At 42.6% G+C, this 18,907-nt stretch overlaps 1 protein-coding gene across 1 annotated transcript in view; it reads right to left on the bottom strand.

The window, feature by feature from the left end:
- Nucleotides 1-15,709, bottom strand: part of INO80C (INO80 complex subunit C) — a 31,222-nt gene extending 15,513 nt beyond the window's left edge. The window contains exon 1 of the mRNA XM_035550550.2: nt 15,488-15,709. Within this exon, the coding sequence (XP_035406443.1) occupies nt 15,488-15,625 (138 nt within the window). The 5' untranslated portion in view covers nt 15,626-15,709. The remainder of the gene's footprint in view (nt 1-15,487) is intronic.
- Between the last annotated feature and the right edge of the window lie 3,198 nt (nt 15,710-18,907).

The following is an 18,907-nucleotide window of genomic DNA, read 5'->3' as shown; positions in this document are numbered from 1 at the left end:
AAATGGATTTGCACGTTACTAAGGTTCAATATCATCTTCAGTGGCCATTCTTCCTAGATGTTACAGTTTTGCATGGTAAAACAGAGCCTAAAAATAGAAAGTAAACTGAACAGTATGTTGGTAAAGCAAAAATTAAATGCATAAATAAATTCTGTAAGAACTGGAAAGGAGTTTCTAGTTTAAGGGAGCAAAAGCAGTTTGGTAGGCTGATTTTCTCTATCTGTTTTCCACAAATCATTCTTTAGTTAGTTTTATCACTATAATGAGGAGAGTAATTGTAGATGAAGGTGATCATCTGTGCAGTTTTCTGGTTTGGTATTGCTTTGAAATCCATTTTCTGTGTGTTCAGTATTTCCAGTTCTCTGGCTTTGTCTTACTGTGATGACTGGGGGGTTGTAGGTTGCTACTGAAAAATAAGTGATAAGAAGGGTCTGGTTCTGAATCAAGCCCTCGAAGTTGGTGATAATTTTGCCGCAAGCACCCAGTTTGGCTTGCTGAGGAACCCACTTTTCTCCAACCTTTATATGTGAAGGTCGATACTTCAATTATTTCTACTTACTTTCGGCAGCTGATTTTCACAATAATACCACAATGATGATTTTCATCTCATTGACACAGTTGTTTTAACTCAGCCTCAACACTGTTTTTTGTCTGTTTTTTCCTGTAATAGGTTACTTTTAAAACAGCAATATCCAACTTGCAGCACCTTGCTCGTTAGCTTTAAGTTCTGTGACATCCTGATGAAGCTGTGGCATGCAGCCAGGGAAGAAAATGGTAATTTATAAAAATAGATGGATAATACCTGTATTTTCACTAGCAGCCAATTATGGTGAGTGAAAATGCCGTGTGGGAACAGAGCACAGATGTCACTAGATGACAGCAGCAATGATACGAGCAGACTTTTCAAAATTGGGAATAGATTTTGAATGTCAGCTATTTAACAGAATCCCAGCTAATATTGTGCATACGGGAACATATATTAAGCTGTTTGATTAATGTGTTATCTCTCACCGTGTAACAAGCCTGGTACAGGCTCTTGCACATTCTGAATATTTAATTCATTTAACTTTGCATGATGACATGACAGGAGCCATTAAAACATGAGCACATACACTCTGACAGACACAAATGCAGCTCGTTACGTCCCTGGGAACAATTCACAGAGAAAGGTGTCAGACTTGGACGTGCTTACACTCGAATTAAAACGATAGCTAAAAATTTCTCATCACCTATGTTGGTAGAAGAGTATATTTCTGAAAAGAAACTCACTGAAGACTCAATAACACTCACTCGAACATCAAGATAACTCTCTCCATCTCTGTGACAGAAAGGTTTGGAGATGGAGATGGAGAGAGTTGTTCAGTGCCACATATAAACATGTCTTCTCCATCTGGTTGCATTTTACTCATTCTTGGATTCAGTGGGAAAAACATCTTTCCCTCCTCCTTTCCACACACTAAAATGAAGCCTGATACAATTTCCCCAGCCTTTTCTCTCTCAGCACTCTGGTACATGGTAGTGTTTTAGGAACATTCGCCCTTCAAAGTGATGAAAAGATTTCATCTGCTTATTTTGGGGTAGGACAAAAAAGATTTCAGCTTGGAACTGTTAAATGCCAGGAAGCAGGAAGGAAAAAAAAATCCTGCATATTCACAGCAAATTTTGTTCCACAGGGTACTGAAGAACTCAATTTACTAAACCCAAGAGAACTACAGTGCCAGTCGGTGCTCCTGATTCCAACCAGCTCGTACGGTGGGCACTATGTTCAGTCAGGCTTACAGCATAAACTGGGAGAGAATCCACCGAAGTCAGTAAGTTTCAGTGTTGCCAACTCTTCCTAACACAAAAGACAAGGCTCAGGGTGCAGGTTTCTGCTTCCACTGACATCAGAAGTAAAACCCCAAGGGCCTGACAACAAAAACATCTCTGTTTAAATTACGATACTGTCTTCAGATGCTGCTTCTGCTTTAATTCATAAAGAAAGCTGAGGGAGGGTAGTTAAAAATAAAGAAAATAAAGCTCAAAATGAGATTTTTGAAGTTGTTATAATAACAATAGTTTACAACTCCAAGTCCATCTTACTAAATGTACTTCACCTTCTTATAAGCATTCTCCAGAGGACTTCCGAGTCCCATGTTCCCCTGCTTTTCCATGTGAATCACAAAATCTCCCCTTTGGAAGGCAGCAGTTCTTCCCTTCTAACTTGCTATTTCCATTGAACATCGAGAGTTAGTCAACTATTCAAATCAACTTCAAACATAAGAATAAATGTGGCAATAATCCAGCCTGTTGGGTGTGTAAAAGGGGAGGGGAGGGGATGTTAGAGGCAGGACATGGACAAAGTTTCAACTGCAATCTAAGTCAGTAAAGATGATAAATAAAGATATATACACTGGCCAGAAAGCAATCCTTACATTATGCTCTCCAACTTCCACAGTGCTGTTTGGAGATGAGTTAAAACATCTTCTATTCCAAGTGCCTTAGAAAGGATGAATAAAATCTTACTCATGCGCTAAAAGATTGGACTGTCACAAGGTGATGGATGGCTTTTCTATGTTCTCTGTAGGGCATTTCAATACCATAGACTCCAAGGGCTCTTGATTAACAGGCGACATTCTCATTTAGGGTCCCGTCACTGCCTGAGCTTCAAACCATTATCATTCACCTGCACTGGCGCTTCCAGTGACAAAATACTTACCAAAATGTATAAAATACTAATTACTTTAGTCACTTTGATAGAGGTATAAAACACCCTAAAGCAAAGCTCTATTACACTGTGTGAGGGTTTGAATTCAGAATTAAAAATGCAGCCAAAGGGAGGGTAAGATTTTAATTACATTCCCGCCTCTCAAACATTGCTTGAAAACCTAGAAGAAAAAGACCTAGCAATTTTGTGACACAAGAACTGCCTTTGCACTGGTGCTGCTCACTTAAGGAAAAAAAAAAAACATCCAGGAAAACTCAAATTGACTTTATCCTCTTCAACATTACTAAACTTTCAAACACAGAAACAGAGTAACAATCTTCAGTAAAAGCTTTGATTTCTTCTCAAGAGATTTCAGATGTCAAACATATTTTTCCATTTAAAAACTTTCAAGCACTACGATGGACAAAGTTTTATAACTTGCAGATATTTTAAGGGAAAAAAAAATACTATTTTCTATGGGGAAAAGCCTCAAATAAAATGTAATTGGGACGCAACTGTGAATAGCTGCACGCTATCCCAGAAAAGTGTGGTTTAATTTGCATTTGCCACAGAGCTCCCTTCGGCTTATATAATTGCAAAGGATCTCTCACTTTCAGATTTGATTTGGTGGACTGGGACTAGTCCTTGTTTATAACGTTTGACAGTTTTCTTTATTAAGAAAATTTTATCTTGGACAAATTCAAGAGCTGAATGTCATGCTGAAGCAGCTCTGAAGCTAAAAATTTCCGTATATATGGAATGAAAAAGCATGTTAGTTCATAGTTTCACCAAGAGTAAAACTGAGCCCAGTGAACAGAATATTTTGATTCCCCAAGAGAAAGAAATCTTACAAATTGATGGACGTTACATCTGAAAATGTATGGAAGTATAGTAGCAAGAAAGACTAGAGTAAATCACAATTGATTTTTTTATAAAAACTGACAGTACTTTCCTTTCTCTATCAGAAAAAAAAAACAGTTCAGTCAAGGACTTTGGCTAAACTGCATCTTAAAGTTTTAAAATACATCATTCGATATAGACCAGTTAAGGTCAAAGAACTTCAGGAAGAAAGAATGGAGGATTACGATATGCTCATGTGCTGTTATCGCTGTAATGCTGCTCAGGGAGCATATCTAAACCCCTCTGTCAAATAACAGGCTTCAGCCAAGGTAGGAGAAGAATCCTACTCCATTCATCTACAACATGCCTGAACCAGAGGCAAGGAAAGCAGAAAGATACCAGCTCCTATGGTTGACAGGAAAACAATTCCATTCTGCAAAAATACTCACTTTCCTGATTTTAGTTTATTCTGTATAACGTTACCCATTTTGTCAGGAAACAAAGTTTGAGTATTCCCTTCAAGGCATTAATTAGTTTCGAGGAAAGACAGGTCTTCCACAGCTCCTGTCTATTTTTGGCAGGAAAAATATATAGACGTGAATTAGAATAGTCTAATTTTACATCCAGGCATTGTGGACTAACTGGTGGACTGGTATAGATAACAAAACTTTAGTTTTAGATTTTTCCTGTTTTTGCAACCCTTAGGTGTTCATTCTGCCTGTCTTAATTGTCACTTGAAGCAGATAAAAATTCTCACTCTGTTTCTATTATGCTTCTGCTAACTACACCTCCTGCTGTCATAATGCATGAGTAAATACCACCCATCTTACTGCAAAGGCTTAGCACCACACTCTAAAGTTACTTGGAAGATTTTTTCATTTGTATCTAAGTATTTAGGTCTGTCATACCGAACCAAAGGCAAATGTTATGTACAGTGACATATGGAACAATCCACTGCTAAAGCAATTTAGAATAAAAATGTTCTTTTCCTACAAACTTCCAAAAGTACATGATATCAGAGAGCAGCAACTGTATCAGATGTTCCAAAAGTCCTTAAAAGAGGACAGGAAAAGAAACTACCTCTCAGTGTTTTTTTTAAATCTTCAGACAAGAAATGTCACCCTTAGTGTCTGTCCCATATTATGGGACAAAAAAAAATCTTGCTGTACATGCCCTGAATCTGCTACATGCACTTTCCTTCATCTAGCAAACTCGACACCAAGCACTCCTGCTTTGAATAACACACCAGGTCTCCTGTAATCACCAAAACTGTAGGAGCATTATCCTGCAGATACCTACATTTAACTGGATAATGAAAAAATCCTGATGACTGTGCCAAAACAGACAAGTGGCAAATTTTAACTGAGATGAAAATAAGGTGATACAATTATCTACTGTACACTATTTTGAGACTGCTCAGGGCGGAAAGGGAGGAGAGAGTTGTACAGCAATACTAATTTTGAGGCAAAGTTCTGAAAGCTATCCACAGAAATATTTGTACAAGCAGGTGGCTGTTTGCTCAACTGTCTAAGTTTTGTGGCAACACACTTCACCCTGATATTATATCACTGAAGTTGAGGAGCTGCAGCACATACTGGAAAGCGGCACAGTTGAACGTTTTGCATACAAACTGGTATCCCGACTGCCTTTTTTGCTGGACCTGAAACAAAGCAGAATTGTTAAAAGACCTGACTTTCCACTACACTACAATTAGAGAAGTCTGGTATGACATCCATGATCATATGTGAGAGGGCAACATTTCTTTAATATTTAAATACTTTCAATATTTATTATTTAGTATTTTGTTATGGATGGGATTAGAAGGGTTTTTTAGGAAGTTTTCCACAATGAATTACTTAGTATACCAAAAAACACCTTTGGGGCCAGATGGAAAGGAGGAGCTTGAAAGGGCAATTCTGTGGCTGCATCAAAAGCCAATTCTGGCTGCAACGAAAGAGGTTTAGCAAAAACCTAAGGAAACCTTCCAACCAAGGGAGAAAAGGTAAGGATGCCAACTTGAGACTCCAACTAGCATTGCTAGTTCTAGACTAAGTAATCAATGGCAGTCAACTTAGGGAATAAGGACTTTCTGGCAAATTACAACTTCGGACGAGGTCTGAGGGGCTTGAACACGCTGTGAGCATGTCAAGGCATAACAGCTTTCTCCTGTTCCAGTTTCCTACTTTAAGAGCCAACTTTGCTGTAAGGACATCGTGGTGTTTCTCAGGGGGAAAAGCAATTCTATTAAAACATATGCATTGTTACAGTAAATAAGAATAAAAAAGAATAATAATACTAAAACATAGTCACTGAATCTGGGGCTTCGTTAACACACTACAGGGAAACGTCCCCAGTTGAGGTACCCCGAGCAGCCTGCTAAAGGACTGTTCGTCCAGGGAGAGGACGCACCCATCTTTATCCCATACATCAGACGTCTGACATGAGACACTAACGCTGGGTCACAGAACGACTGAGGCTGGAGGAGACCTGGGGAGGTGGTGGGGTCAGAACCGGACCTGGACCAGGCAGCACAAGGCAGTGTCCCAGCAGGACTACAACCCCTCCAAGGACAGAGATCCTACAGCTCCCTGGGAAACCCTCCATGCTCCTACTTAGAAATCAATATCCTAAAAACTAGAAAATACCATTTTCATTAACGAAAAGCTCTTTTGGTCATGAGCAGTCATATAACTCGCATTAATTACTGCCCTAATTTCTGCATGTTCAATTTCAGCAGTATTTCACTGTAGTCCTGATGGTTTCAGGGCATAACGTTTCTAGGCAGAGGGATCATCTTTTATTAAATGCACCTGTTTATCTGGAAAATTAAGGCAAGCTTCTGGATGGACTGCATAACAATACACCACTGGCTCAATAGAAAGACTTTTTACATCGCGTAACTTTCACACAGCCTTCTATGGGTTTTAACTCCCTCCTCCTTTCTCACAGGTGACGACTATTTTTGTAACACACTCTCTCTTCCTTGATGAACAGCCCCTGTACTCCTGGGATGCCACCAACCTTAATTCAAAAACGATCTAAACGATACATACCTAACGAAACGCTAAGCAGATGTTCTCAGTCTGTATTTAGCTCTGGAAAATGCTGATTCATTTTCAGATTTGAAAAAAGACTTGTATGCTTGAAAGCTTTCTGATTTTTCCAGCTATACCACTTAATTGACAATATCCGTACCTGTAAACCTTCTCTAACTTACCCAGAAACTATCGTAGGTGTCTCGGCCTTTTGCACCCTTCTCCCCATTCTTTCACTAACTCAGAAAAGCATAAATCTCTGGAAGCAGTAAATGAGGCTGTCGTGATAAGCACACAACATCCTTACAAATATAAGGGGAGTAGTGCTATGAGCGTGCTGCACTGTAAGGACAGAAGTCAAAATACATACCTTGTGGAAGCCCAGTATTTTGTCTGCTTAATAAAATTTAAGGACATATGATATACAACAAACCATTTTTGCTTTGTTTAATAAATGATAAAAGGACAGGTCTGATGTGAGACTCTCTTCATGTAGTAAATCCTACCAATGGCCCAAAGTGCTTTACAAAATATATATATATGTGTATATATTCTACATATATACATATATGCTTTATTTCCCCAAAATGCTTCTTATCCATAGCAGGATCTTATGATCAGCAAGGACATTTTTTTTTCAAGTCAGCTGGCATTTAGGTCTTGGGGCAAGATGACTAGAAACCACGTAACTACAGAAATTCACTCCTCCCAGAATGACAGACTCTGTGGAAGTCTCTGTTATAGTTTAATTACATATTACTCACAAAATAGCTTCCTTCTATCCATTTCCTATTAGTTTCTTGAATTAACAGTCATGCATTTTTATTACCACATAAATAGGTGTTATTAGATGGCATGACTACATAGCTCTTTGGCTAGAGTTTTGGAAGGAAAGGATTTCGGACCCCTGTTTGCACAACTGTGTATTTTGCATTAAAATATCATATAAAATACGTAAACTGAAAAAACGTACATAACGTACGTAGAGTGGCCATTCTGACGACTGTGTTCAATACCTGACTACGCAGTCATTCTCTTTGGAACAAACAGGATCCCTCTCCATCCTCAGCTGCAGTAACACATTTCCACGTGCCTCTCCTGCGGTGCTAGCCTGGCTTCCAGCCTAGCGGTTGGGGTGTGCGTGCAGAAAAGGGGCTCGAGGTCCCCTGGGCAGAGGCAGGAACAGAAGGAGCGTCAAGTAGATGGCACAGCAAACAGTTATAAGGACACCTGATATAAAAAAGAAGGTATCAGCACTGTAAGCGTGACTTCCGTTCTGCTTTTGAACGAAAGGATTTACTACCAGCCTTCAGAAAGGCAAATGTTCATGGTTCTGAATACCAAGTGGAAAGATTTGCTAAGTCTTCAGGGAGAAGGAACATTAGGACTTGTCTCTAGCATTTCCTGCTAGCTTATCTTGGTGGCATCTCACAGAGCCTGCTGGGTTTCCTAGAAGCACTTCTAAAGTGGTCAGAGGCTGACAAACAAGGCGTAGGGGACTGTAAGACGGCTGAAGCCGTTGCCCTCCCTGTCCTCCCATGGGCAGGGACACCGGGTCTGCGATGAGTCAGATCTTGAACTATTCAGTTTCCAGTTAGTTTGTTCAGACACACTAGTGAAACCTGCAGCTAACAATCTCTAGGCTTAGGAAGCAGCTCACTTGTAGTGCAAAAGTAGTTTTCTTTGCCAGCTGGGCCAGTTTCTTCCCCGTCAGCACCCGTCAGACCCTGTGGATCAGCCCAGTTCACCAACGCAGCAGGACACAGAGCGGTTTTCTGGGAGGGAGGAAGGTTTGGTGAGGCAGACTTCTGACCTGTGACCTGCACCAGAGCTGGGGAGGCCTGGCAGGTACCGGTGCTGGCATGATAAAAGGCATCAGAAGCACGCCGCTGAGGGCTGTGGAGGTGGGTAGGAGAGATGGAGATAGACTGGGCGGGGTGGTCAGTTGTGCCTCCCGAAATTGCAGGCGGGTTTTCAGGGAGACAAGACGTGCTGGTGATGGATGTGAATTCTGCCATGAGAGCCAGGCACGTTTCACAATGCAGTGTCACAACTTTTTTGGCTTTCTATGGCCCTAAACAGACAGCTGACAACTCTATTCTGTTTTCTTGGAAAGCTTAAAAAATGTGTTCAAAACACTGCCAGGCTACCAAAGTAATATCTCCATCAGCCTTTCTAAACCAAAATTAATACATTTACGTAACTGCTACTGAACTGAAATATTATCTAACATGAGCACTACACTTTACAAAAATGTGAAAAACAGTTTGACAGCTATTCAAATCTGCAATATCTTGTTAAGTTATTCCAAGTTTTCTTTTGTTAACCTGAACTTTTTAATGAGCTAAGTGAATTCTTAGATTGCTTTTTAGGAGCGCTACCTCTCAGACAAAATGTCATGCTAAAGTACATGCATAAAGTGTTTTAGATTGTTCTTCCTCTTTCATAAGAAAATAATCCATCCGATTTTATCTCCTTGTGATAGAAGCGATGAACCATATTTATTATCTCTTTTAACCTTCCTGTATACTTATTAGGAATCCTGGAATTGCGTACAATCACAGTAAGGCTCTCCATTATCACCCACCTAAAGCAAAAATTAAAATTCCCTTACAAGGGTCAGGCGAGAGAGAAGGGTAAATAGCATGACACCAGCATACTGACGCCCACAGTAAAAGTCAATACACATATGCTTTTGCATTTTTACAACATAACACATCTGTGTTTACTCTCAATCTCGAATCTAATCACATTTGGCTGGGGGGTTGGTAGTTCTCTGGGACTGGCATAGACCGGTTTGGAAATTCACATACTTTTGTGATTACAGATCATCTAAAGCCTTCAGTATGTGATAAACGTCAAGCAAAGTCAATGCTTAGCTCTCAGTTTTGACAGCCTCCCTTTTAATCCAGATTGCTGTATAAAAGCAACTCCCTCTTGTTTAAAAAAAGCTAAACCTAAAACACACGCGTTGTACCTTTTGCCACATTTCCCTGCAAAATCTGCTAATTGTTTTTAATTATTGCTTTTCCCTGTCGGGGACTGGAGGTATTCTGCTTCTTTAACAGATTTGACTTCAAATGCGCAACTGACAGAAACCGGTACCTCGGGATAATCCCGGCTCTCATTAGCGGACTGCCTGAAAATAAGCTTTTTTGGAAGAGGACAAAAGACCTCCTAGAAGAGATGCTTCATGTTTCAGCTGTTCACCGTCTGCTTTGCCGCAGACAGTATCTCTGTGGTCTCACGTGTTTAAAAGGGCTAGATCTAAGCAGTAGCCCTTTCAGTGCTTCAGGCAGGGAACTGCAAGTCCGGGGAATTTTTAGTGCTCTGTGGTCTGGTGATGTGCAGTGTGATGTTGCAGTGAGCATGATACCTGTCAGTGGTGGGGCTAGCACACTTTGCCTGCTACTGCTAATGCTCTTGTGAAGACAAGGCCATTTGTTTCAAGCTGGCTGAGCTCATTTTGTAAGAGCCACGGCTCTTGGGTAGGGATGTGAACAAGCGTGCACGTGGCTGAACTTGGAACAGGTCACCTCAGCAGTTCTTATCAGGAGCTAGCAAGTGACTGCTCGGTATCAGGATAGCTAGACTTCATCCAATTTAAATATTTTTTATCCATTTAATTCTATTTAGTCGGGTTTGAGTTAACCTCCCCAGGGAATGGGGGAATTTTAAAGGTACTCTTTGGAGCAAGCAGTAGCTTCATATTGGGACTGTTTCATTGGTTAAATTCATGTATTTTCAGTTATTGTCATAACCTTAAGGGCTGAGAGGTGTTTACAAAAATGAGAAAAAGTCTAGTCTAGAGCATAATGACATGATAGCTTTCTACTAAACTGACAAATATAGATGTACTTACTCCTCCCTATTATTGTGCTGTATCAGGGTCCTGCTGTCTCTTTCCAGGCAAGTAGATTGGTGAGAAACACATTATTTTATTTATTTTTTTAATTTCCAGCTACAGAGGATAATTATGCCTTTCTGTTACAGAAAGTCTTATGTGGAGTAGTATTACAATAATTAGAGTAAGTTTATTGTTACACCGATTAAGCCTGTAAACAAGGTCTGAATTCATAAGCAGTTAATTTTTCCTTTCAGATCAGAAAGTCGTTACTATACTGTGCCATACCAGAGGAAGGAGGTACTTGTCCCAGAACATGGTGAAAGCAGCAGTTCCGTTCAGTGGCTGCAGTCATACTCACTGATTCTGTAGTTAAACTCATCCTGCCTAACCTCATTTTTCAGGAAATTAGAGCCAGATCAAATGGACTTTTTAAAACAAAGTTATTTTTAAATTGATTTGATGGTTTCCTACTTACAGTGATAGACTTGGTAAAACAGCAGAACAGGAGAACTGATTAAATGTACGTATGGTTTGGAGTCCAATTCCACGCTATTTATGTCCTCGGGTAAGCTCTCTGCTTTCAGCAGACAGCTTCTGAATACGTAACAGCAGCCATGTTAACGTGTACATACTGAAGTCTCAGTGAGCAGACAGTTGTCTGTCAGAACCCTCCAGATTACAGTGCAAAACGGCATCGTTCAGTTACATTTAAAATACAAAAATGGACTTCTAGGTATATCTTGGAGTCGCTCCTTTCATATTTGTGCTGTGCACGAGAGGAGCTTATTTGAGAGAGTAACATCTCTAAGCCGCTTTGACTTTTGTATTTTCTAATATTGTTGTATGGTTTCTCTTTCTGAGCATAAAATGGGAAACTCAGAAAAAAGTGTGAAATACCCATATGAGCACTGGTTACGTAAAACGGTTTCCAGTAGCACTGCTGCAAAGTTCAGTCAGCAATAAAATCAATGCATTTAATAATGTGAGTAACTCCTAAATACTACTGAAATCTTGCAGAGGAGGAAGTTCAATCTTCATTTCCTAAACTGTACCAAAACCTGCTGTTGCTACAAGGATGGAGAGAGGAAGCAAAAGCATTCTCTGTGTATTTCTGTAGTTTACAAAGCAGTTTACATCTGTCCAAAATGTAAGACAAACCGTGATGTCATTCTCAAAGTGAGGCATTTTCTATATACTTCATTACTCACGTATGAAGTTGTTTTGCAAATAAGGTAAGCAAATATGCTTTCATCATAATATTTAGCACATTTTCTCTCTTTGTCCTCTGACAAAATCACAGACTTTTTTCCCAAATCCTTCTCTTACCTCACTGCAAATTTTGCCTTTTAAGCTTGTTAGCTGTCACGTGCAAGCGTTTTGTTTCATCAGTTACATCTTAATATTGAATACGCTCCTTTGAACGCTTCCTGTTGCTCTAATCATCTGTGAAAGTAATGGTGTGAATATTAAGGTGGAGGAACTACTGGCAGTTTTAGATCAGTATCGAAGACACTCATTCTACCCCAGGTTAAGCGTTTGTAATTAAAAAGAGAAGGGACCTGGAGACAAGCCTGCCCAAGAGCTTCCATTACCTCTGCCAGCAGTGGAGCTGAACCAGCACAGCAGCTATTGGAAATCGTTGGGCAAAGAATCTAACTGAACGGTGCTACGTAAGCCACTAAGCAGCGCTGGTTTTGACACATGGAGGTTAACATTCAACATACATAACAATTCTCAACATTAAAAATCCCTTGCTGCAGCAAAGACTGCGGTACTTTCCAGTGGCACGACTGCACGGGAGGAATAACTGTGTAAGGCTAATAAAAGTGATGTAATCAATCTGCAGCCGTGCCTTCCTGTAAACTCACTTTTAATTTTGTGTTTGGTAAATACAGGCATTGTATCCAAAAACCATGTGTCTCCTTCTGTAGACATGACTGACAAGCCCTATGTGCAATGTTCTTCCAAAGCAAACATGACTCAGTACCTTTGGGTCAGTAAGTCATACAAACTATGAAGAATGTTTTTTGTTAATGCCCCTGGAGTGTATCTTGGAGAAAGTAGCAATTCATATGCTAGACCATGTGTTGGAGAAACATAATCAAAATTGGGATAAAAAAACCCCTGTATGCTGTGTGATACTTGTGCGTTCTTCTTGTTTGTAACACACACAGGTACTCAGTCTAGTTGCTATCCTCAGGCAAAACAGTTGTATTGAAAAATAAGCACATTTTTGGTGATTCTTTGATATCTACAGTCTTACCCTACCAGCACATCTTTCAGCGTGAGCACTGCGATAGCTACTCGTGACATGAAGCACACAAAAGAGAAACAAGCTCACATGACTTGCGGAAGTTACAAAAAACAAAACAACAACAGCCCTTTTTGTTGAGTTTCACAGCGATGGAACCACAGACGTGGGGAAACTCAAAGCTAGCACAATGTGAACGTACTTTGAAGTAGACCAGGCACAAGGGTCTCAGCAAAAGTTAGCAGTTAATGTAATGGCCAAAAGCATACTAAGTATTTCACAATACATTAGGAGAGTCCCCAGATCCTATGTTGACCCTGCAAGTAGTTAAAAACCTCTTGGTAGGGGTCCTCTTACCTGTAGTTTGCTAATTAACCGAGGAAATAATTCGCTATTTCTCCATCTGTTTCACAATGTCAGTTTATTTAAAATAGAAACCGTTCTGTGCTGAGCTACAGCATGATATATTTGTCTTCTGAAAGGCTGAAAATAGGCTGTAAAAAGCTGTTAAAGATATCAAAGAAGTTAATTAGGAAACTGAACAGTCAGAAGAATAACAAGCGCTACCTCCAAACCTGTGCTGACAGTGACGTGCTCTAAGGGTGTGTAAGTATAAGATGGCTGGATGAAGAATGTTACTTGTTTGGTGTTAGAAATTAATTAATTAATTAAAATTCCACAATGACTGAGTACTGGGTAGGTAATATATTCAGAAAAAAAAGTATTAAAAATTCATTGATGGCCCAGTCCCTGTCTGGCTGAGTCACCTGAAGAGTGGGTGAGTTAGAGGACGGAGCACTGAGTGCTTGTTGACTGGCTCTGTGCTGAAGAGCTCAGCAGGCCAGGATCGCTGAATGCTCCGCTCTGCCATGGGTTTCCATACCCAGGAAAAGTACTTTACTCGGGAATTAACTGAGGACTACACAATACTTCTGGAGAGTACAGACTAAAAGAGGTAATGCAGAAGAATGTGCCCAGTGATCACTGTTTCTAACTCGAAAACTGCAAAGCCCCCATTTTGTTTCTGTTTAAACTGGCTCGCTCCAGAGCCAGTCAGCAACACTGGAAGATCAACAAGCTGTTTCTTGTCCCATTCCTGAGGTTACACACTTTCTGAGCCTCAGGTTTTTTTTCTTTTCCTTATGGGACTGGTCTGCGCTACTGAAGTCAGTGGATGTGTACGCTGACTTGAATGTAAAGTTGAGAAATTACTCCTTTCTGCACTGAAATCACTTATGAGAAGAATTGCAAAAACTGTTTATCACACTATCAAAACCCAGTTTGGGTAAGAAATTGTGGGTTGTCTCATAATACTGGAAGCTGTCCATGGACTGAAGTTTGATGTGAGCTTCAGGAACCAGTTTTAGAGGCTGAAGTGTTTGGGGAAGTTTTTTAAGTATAAAGGATTTTATATATGCATGCACACACAGGCAGAGAAGTGCTCTCCAAGCTGAAGCTCCAGACTCATATCTCTAACAGACCTTGAAAAGTTGTCAAACGTGATCATGCTAGGCAGTTAATTTTTCACGGTTGCAGCACAGTTTGTTAGCTACATAAATCACTGTGGTTTGTGCTGCCCCTCCTAGGGATAAACCCACCAGAAAAAGAAAATAAGCTATGTAAATGCCACAGGGTGAAAACAAGAGTTACAAGAGCATCATTTGGAGCGAGGAATGGTTTCTGTCCGTGCCCTGGCATGTGCACGATGGCTTTCAATTGTCTGGAGAAAAGATCTGCTGAAAAATGCATTCCTCTGACCTGATGGCTCATGTGAAAATAAGCAACCTAACAGGCCGTAGCACATACTTTGCGGCTATGCTACTACTACAGGTCATGAAATATTACCAAGAAAAATCATTTCTTGGACAAAAAAATAAAATGGCTACCATTTTTCCAACTTTTTTTTTTGACCACTTAGCTACTGAAATCCTTCTAAAAGAAATCCAGACATGCTACTTCTAAAGTTTATACAGATGTTATGCACACACGGTAGGGCACATTGACCCTGGGCCTCTTCCTGGGCACAGATCTGGAAGGTGAGATGTTGCCTTGTGGTCTAGGGGGAGGTATTCTTGGTTGGGGATGGGGCCTGTGGAGCCATGTGGTGGTGTCACACGGTGCTGCTACCACAGGTAGGAGGTGAAAAGAAACACGTGTTAATAACTCTTCTCCTCACGCTGCTCCCCCAAAATCAGGCCCTGAGAATATCATAGAATGGCTTGGGTTGGAAGGGACATTAAACAACATCCAACTCCAACCCCCTGCCATGGTCAGGGACACCTCCCACCAGACCAGGTTGCCCAAAGCCCCATCCAGCCTGGCCTTGAACACCTCCAGGGATGGGGCATCTGACGTTACATCCTTATGTCACATTTATGTCCACTTATCTCTATGGAGAGAATAATACAATGTAAGATTTTATTTGAGCAGCACAGGACAGCACTAGGGAAACCAGCTATGCTCCTCTGAGTGTTAGTTGCTCCTACGTGAGGGTTCTGCCCTCCAGTTAATAACATCATTATGTAAATCTGAGGTTTGCACACGTAGGCACATATAGAAGACTCAAGTAGGGCATAACTTCGCTTAAAAACAAGGCTACTGGCGGCAAGTACAGTAAGGTAAAGGCGGCACGGCCGTGAGGTGACTTGAAGCACCACCACCCCGCGGGACCGCCCGTGCCTGAGGAGAACCCGCCTCGCGCCCCGCCCCCCTCCAACGTCCGCCACGCGCGCTCCCCGCTGGCCCCTCCTGCGCATGCGCGGCAGGTGGGGGGGACGGGACGAGAAGGCCGTCGCCGCGCATGCGCGCTGCCGCACCGCCCCCATTACCTGCGAGCCGCCCGCCGCCGTCGCCACTTTCTTTTTCTTGGCCGGGCCGCTGCCGGTGCCCGGGCTCGCCGGGCGCTTCTTGCTCCGCGCCGGGGCGCCGGCGGGAGAGGAGGCTGCCGCGGGGAGCAGGCTCGCCATCGCCCTCCCCGTGCGGCGGCGCCGGGAGGCGGTGGGACCGGGCCCCTCCCCCTCGGCAGGGCCCCGCGGCCGCTCCGCGCGTGCGCAGTGGCTGCGCCCCCCCCCCAGGCGGGAGGCGGTTGGTGGGGGAGGGGCGGGGCTGGCACGGAGCCCCAGCGGTCCCGTCAAGGGCTGTGGAGCCCTGCAGCCGATCGGGGAATTAAATAAAAAAGATATAAAAATAAAAGGCTGTGTTGGACCTGAGTGCTGTGTTTGGGGGGTGGGGGTGTTAGCTCGTGAGCATTAGGGTAACGGTGCTGTGTTTGCAGGTGGTTTCAAATGTCACAAGTCTGCCCCAAACGAGTCAAAAGTTGCACATAACGCTTTTAGAAAGAGAGGAGGGTTACTGAGTCTTGGGGATGTATCAGCTTTTTTACATCAGTCACCGCGATAAAACAGGCAGCTGGCTTTAATTGTTCCCTTCAGCTGAAGATCATGAGCTCCAAGGAGCCTCCTGATAAGTGCTCCATGTTGCTGTCCACACGTTAGCTGTATAATCATTACAGACAAGTTGCAGGTAATTATGGTTCCAATTAAATTTTTCAGCGTATGTCTCTACAGATAGCTGACAGTGGATGTCTTTTGGGGTAATTCATCCTGTTAAAAATTTGTCTGCTTTCAGGTAGATAGGCACACAGCACAACACCCTGCTCTGACGTGGCTGGTGACTCAGTCCAGCAATTTTTCCTTGCCTTTGGAACCTGCAGTGACTTTGCGCTGGATTGACGTATCAGAATAGATTTGCAGAGCTTCGGACTGTGTCCCCAAGTGCTTTGACAGCTCCCCTACTCCCTGTGCTATTCAGTACCCTACCCCAGAGAACTGGTTGGTGGCAATAGTGGGGTTGCAGACAGCTCTCAAGCTACTTGATAGCTGATAAAACTGTTTTTAGCCTCTTTATGCTTGCATGCGCCTGCATTCAACATACTGGTCAATGCATTACCATATTTTTTTTAGCTACCTTTACGCAATGCCTGACCATTCGTCTTTTAGCTGCAGCTGTGTGAGATTGTGACCCAATACACGCCTTGTGGAGAGGCAGAGGTCCAAGAAGTTGACACTCAAGCATAAAAATTAGGTCACGTTTTTAGACGGTGCCGTAATGAGGACTGAGCTTGGTCACAGTAGGGGTGCCAGGCCACGCTGTGTAAAACAAAAGCTTTGAAGGTGGCCTGCAAGAGAGTTGAGGACAAAGGCCCGGTCTTCCAGGCTGTGCTCCAGGCACCTGTGTATACAACAGAAAAGCAGGACAGGATTTGCTTTCCAGGAGCGTAAGCAAGGCTCTGCAAATGCATCCAAGTCCTATCTTCTCCTTCCCAACTATAGCTGCTGTCTTCCTGAGCGTGCAGGCTGCCAGCAGCATTTAGGGCAGACTGGTAGATATCACTGCATTTGCCATTATTGCTGGGGATCATTTTAGGTGCTATGCCGTTTGCATTTCTTCCCTCTCCAAGTGACAGACACCTATCACGTGCTCAAGATGGTGACCTGGGTTTGAAGTTGGCAGAGGCACTGGGAATTGCCCAGGAGCTGTATCCCCTGACAAAGCCAAACCTGCTCTGCTGTCTGCTCAAAGTGTTGGTTTCGTCTTGGTCAGCCTTTTTCCATTCCCAGGGCTGGGTCCCATCTCTTCCCATGCTCAGCTCCCAGGCATGCCCTTTTTAAGAGGGCATACCTTATCGCAGGAGTGCTTTTATGGAGAGGAGCATCTCTGATGCTCCTGTAGAGCAGATGTTGCATGTGAATCATGCAGAGGATTAACATACTGCATCTGTGAACGTTTTTAAATAGTATGCAGCCAGGCATTTTCTTATCTGTACCCATTTTATCAACCGATTTGCTAACAGCAAAATCAGAAGGCCCATGGGTATTTCAGAAATACTGAGTACAATGCAATGTTACAAGGATCCAAACGCTGCGAAATCCCAGAAGGCCTACAACTCATTGGAAAATAGCAGTAATGGCAACGTCAATATTGAGAGGGTCCGCAGGGGATGAGGGAGGGAATTAGGGATACCAGGAGGGCTCTGAAATTATGAGGCTGAGTTCCTGCCGTACCTGGCAGAAGATGAAGAGATGAAGAGATGCTGTTTTGGTGATTAAGTGCAATGTGTACCTGGCTGTGCTCCTGTCGCACGCGTCAGTGGGTAGCTGTGTTGTCCTGAAGACCAGAGCTCGCCTGAAGAAGTGCAAATTGCAGTCGCTGGCTTGGCTGAGTGAAACGAGGCTCTTCCTGCTGCTCGTTTTGAACCTGGCTCAAGGTGAACACCATCTCCCACACTCATACTGCAAGGTCTATCTTTTTTATTTGCTGCCTTGCTAATAAGAAAATTAAATACAGCTCAGCAATAGCCCTGCATGCTCTTTGATGTGAGCAGTCCCCACCTGCCTGTTAGTAATAGTCTCAGTGAACTGGAAAGGTTCCTTGTGCTTTTGTCAATAACAAGTGAGAAGAAATGCATGAGGACTCCAGAGTCTTCTGAATGAGGGAAGAAACTTTCAGGCTTGTATCCCAAGGTTGGGAGGCGGTTTTTTTTTCCTTTTGTTTTTTTTTGTTTGTTTGTTTGTTTTGTTTTGTTTTGTTTTCCCCCACACCCTTTGACTTGATGAAAATTCACCACTAACAGAGGGAACGATGTTCCTCATTGACGTTCACACCTCCTGTGTGAAGCTGTTGAGGCACATGAAGGGTGGTGGTGCATCAGCACTGGGCAACGTACTAGCTTCTTTTTAATGGAAGGGAGAAAGTTGATGAGAGAAAAAAACTTTCAGAAAACCTGCAAAAGGATCTTCAATGTGAGTTGGGGCAGCCCAGAAGTAGAGGGTGTTTGGGGGGCAAGAAAAATAAATGGGGAGGGAGAGAGGCCCCCAGCAGCTGCTGTCTGCCCCCTACACAGGCTGTTTGGTGCCGGAGAGGAGAGTTGCAGGGGACTGTCAGGAGGTCACTGCCATGTGGTGGCTTTACTGTGGACACAAAGTGCTGCCCTCAGCCCCAAGGGCAGCAAGGAGTGACCTGAGCTGTGGTTATGAACATCGGTAGCGTGTACCTGAGGTGTGGAGACACCTGATGGAAAAGATCCATAGACAGAAGCCATGGGGAAAACACAGCCTGCCTGAGAGCCACTTGCATTGGTACCCTTTTGCTCTATCAAAAGGAATAGGCCAGCTTCCACAACTGTTTCTTTGTTCTATTCCAAGCTTTGAAATCAATACTTTTTCAGTTCTTAATTTATATCCCACCTG

The sequence above is a fragment of the Cygnus atratus genome, chromosome 2, assembly GCF_013377495.2.
Source record: "Cygnus atratus isolate AKBS03 ecotype Queensland, Australia chromosome 2, CAtr_DNAZoo_HiC_assembly, whole genome shotgun sequence".
NCBI classification, from domain to species: Eukaryota; Metazoa; Chordata; class Aves; order Anseriformes; family Anatidae; genus Cygnus; species Cygnus atratus.
The sequence above is the reverse complement of the archived record's forward strand: the minus strand, read 5'-3'. Positions and strand labels throughout refer to the sequence as shown.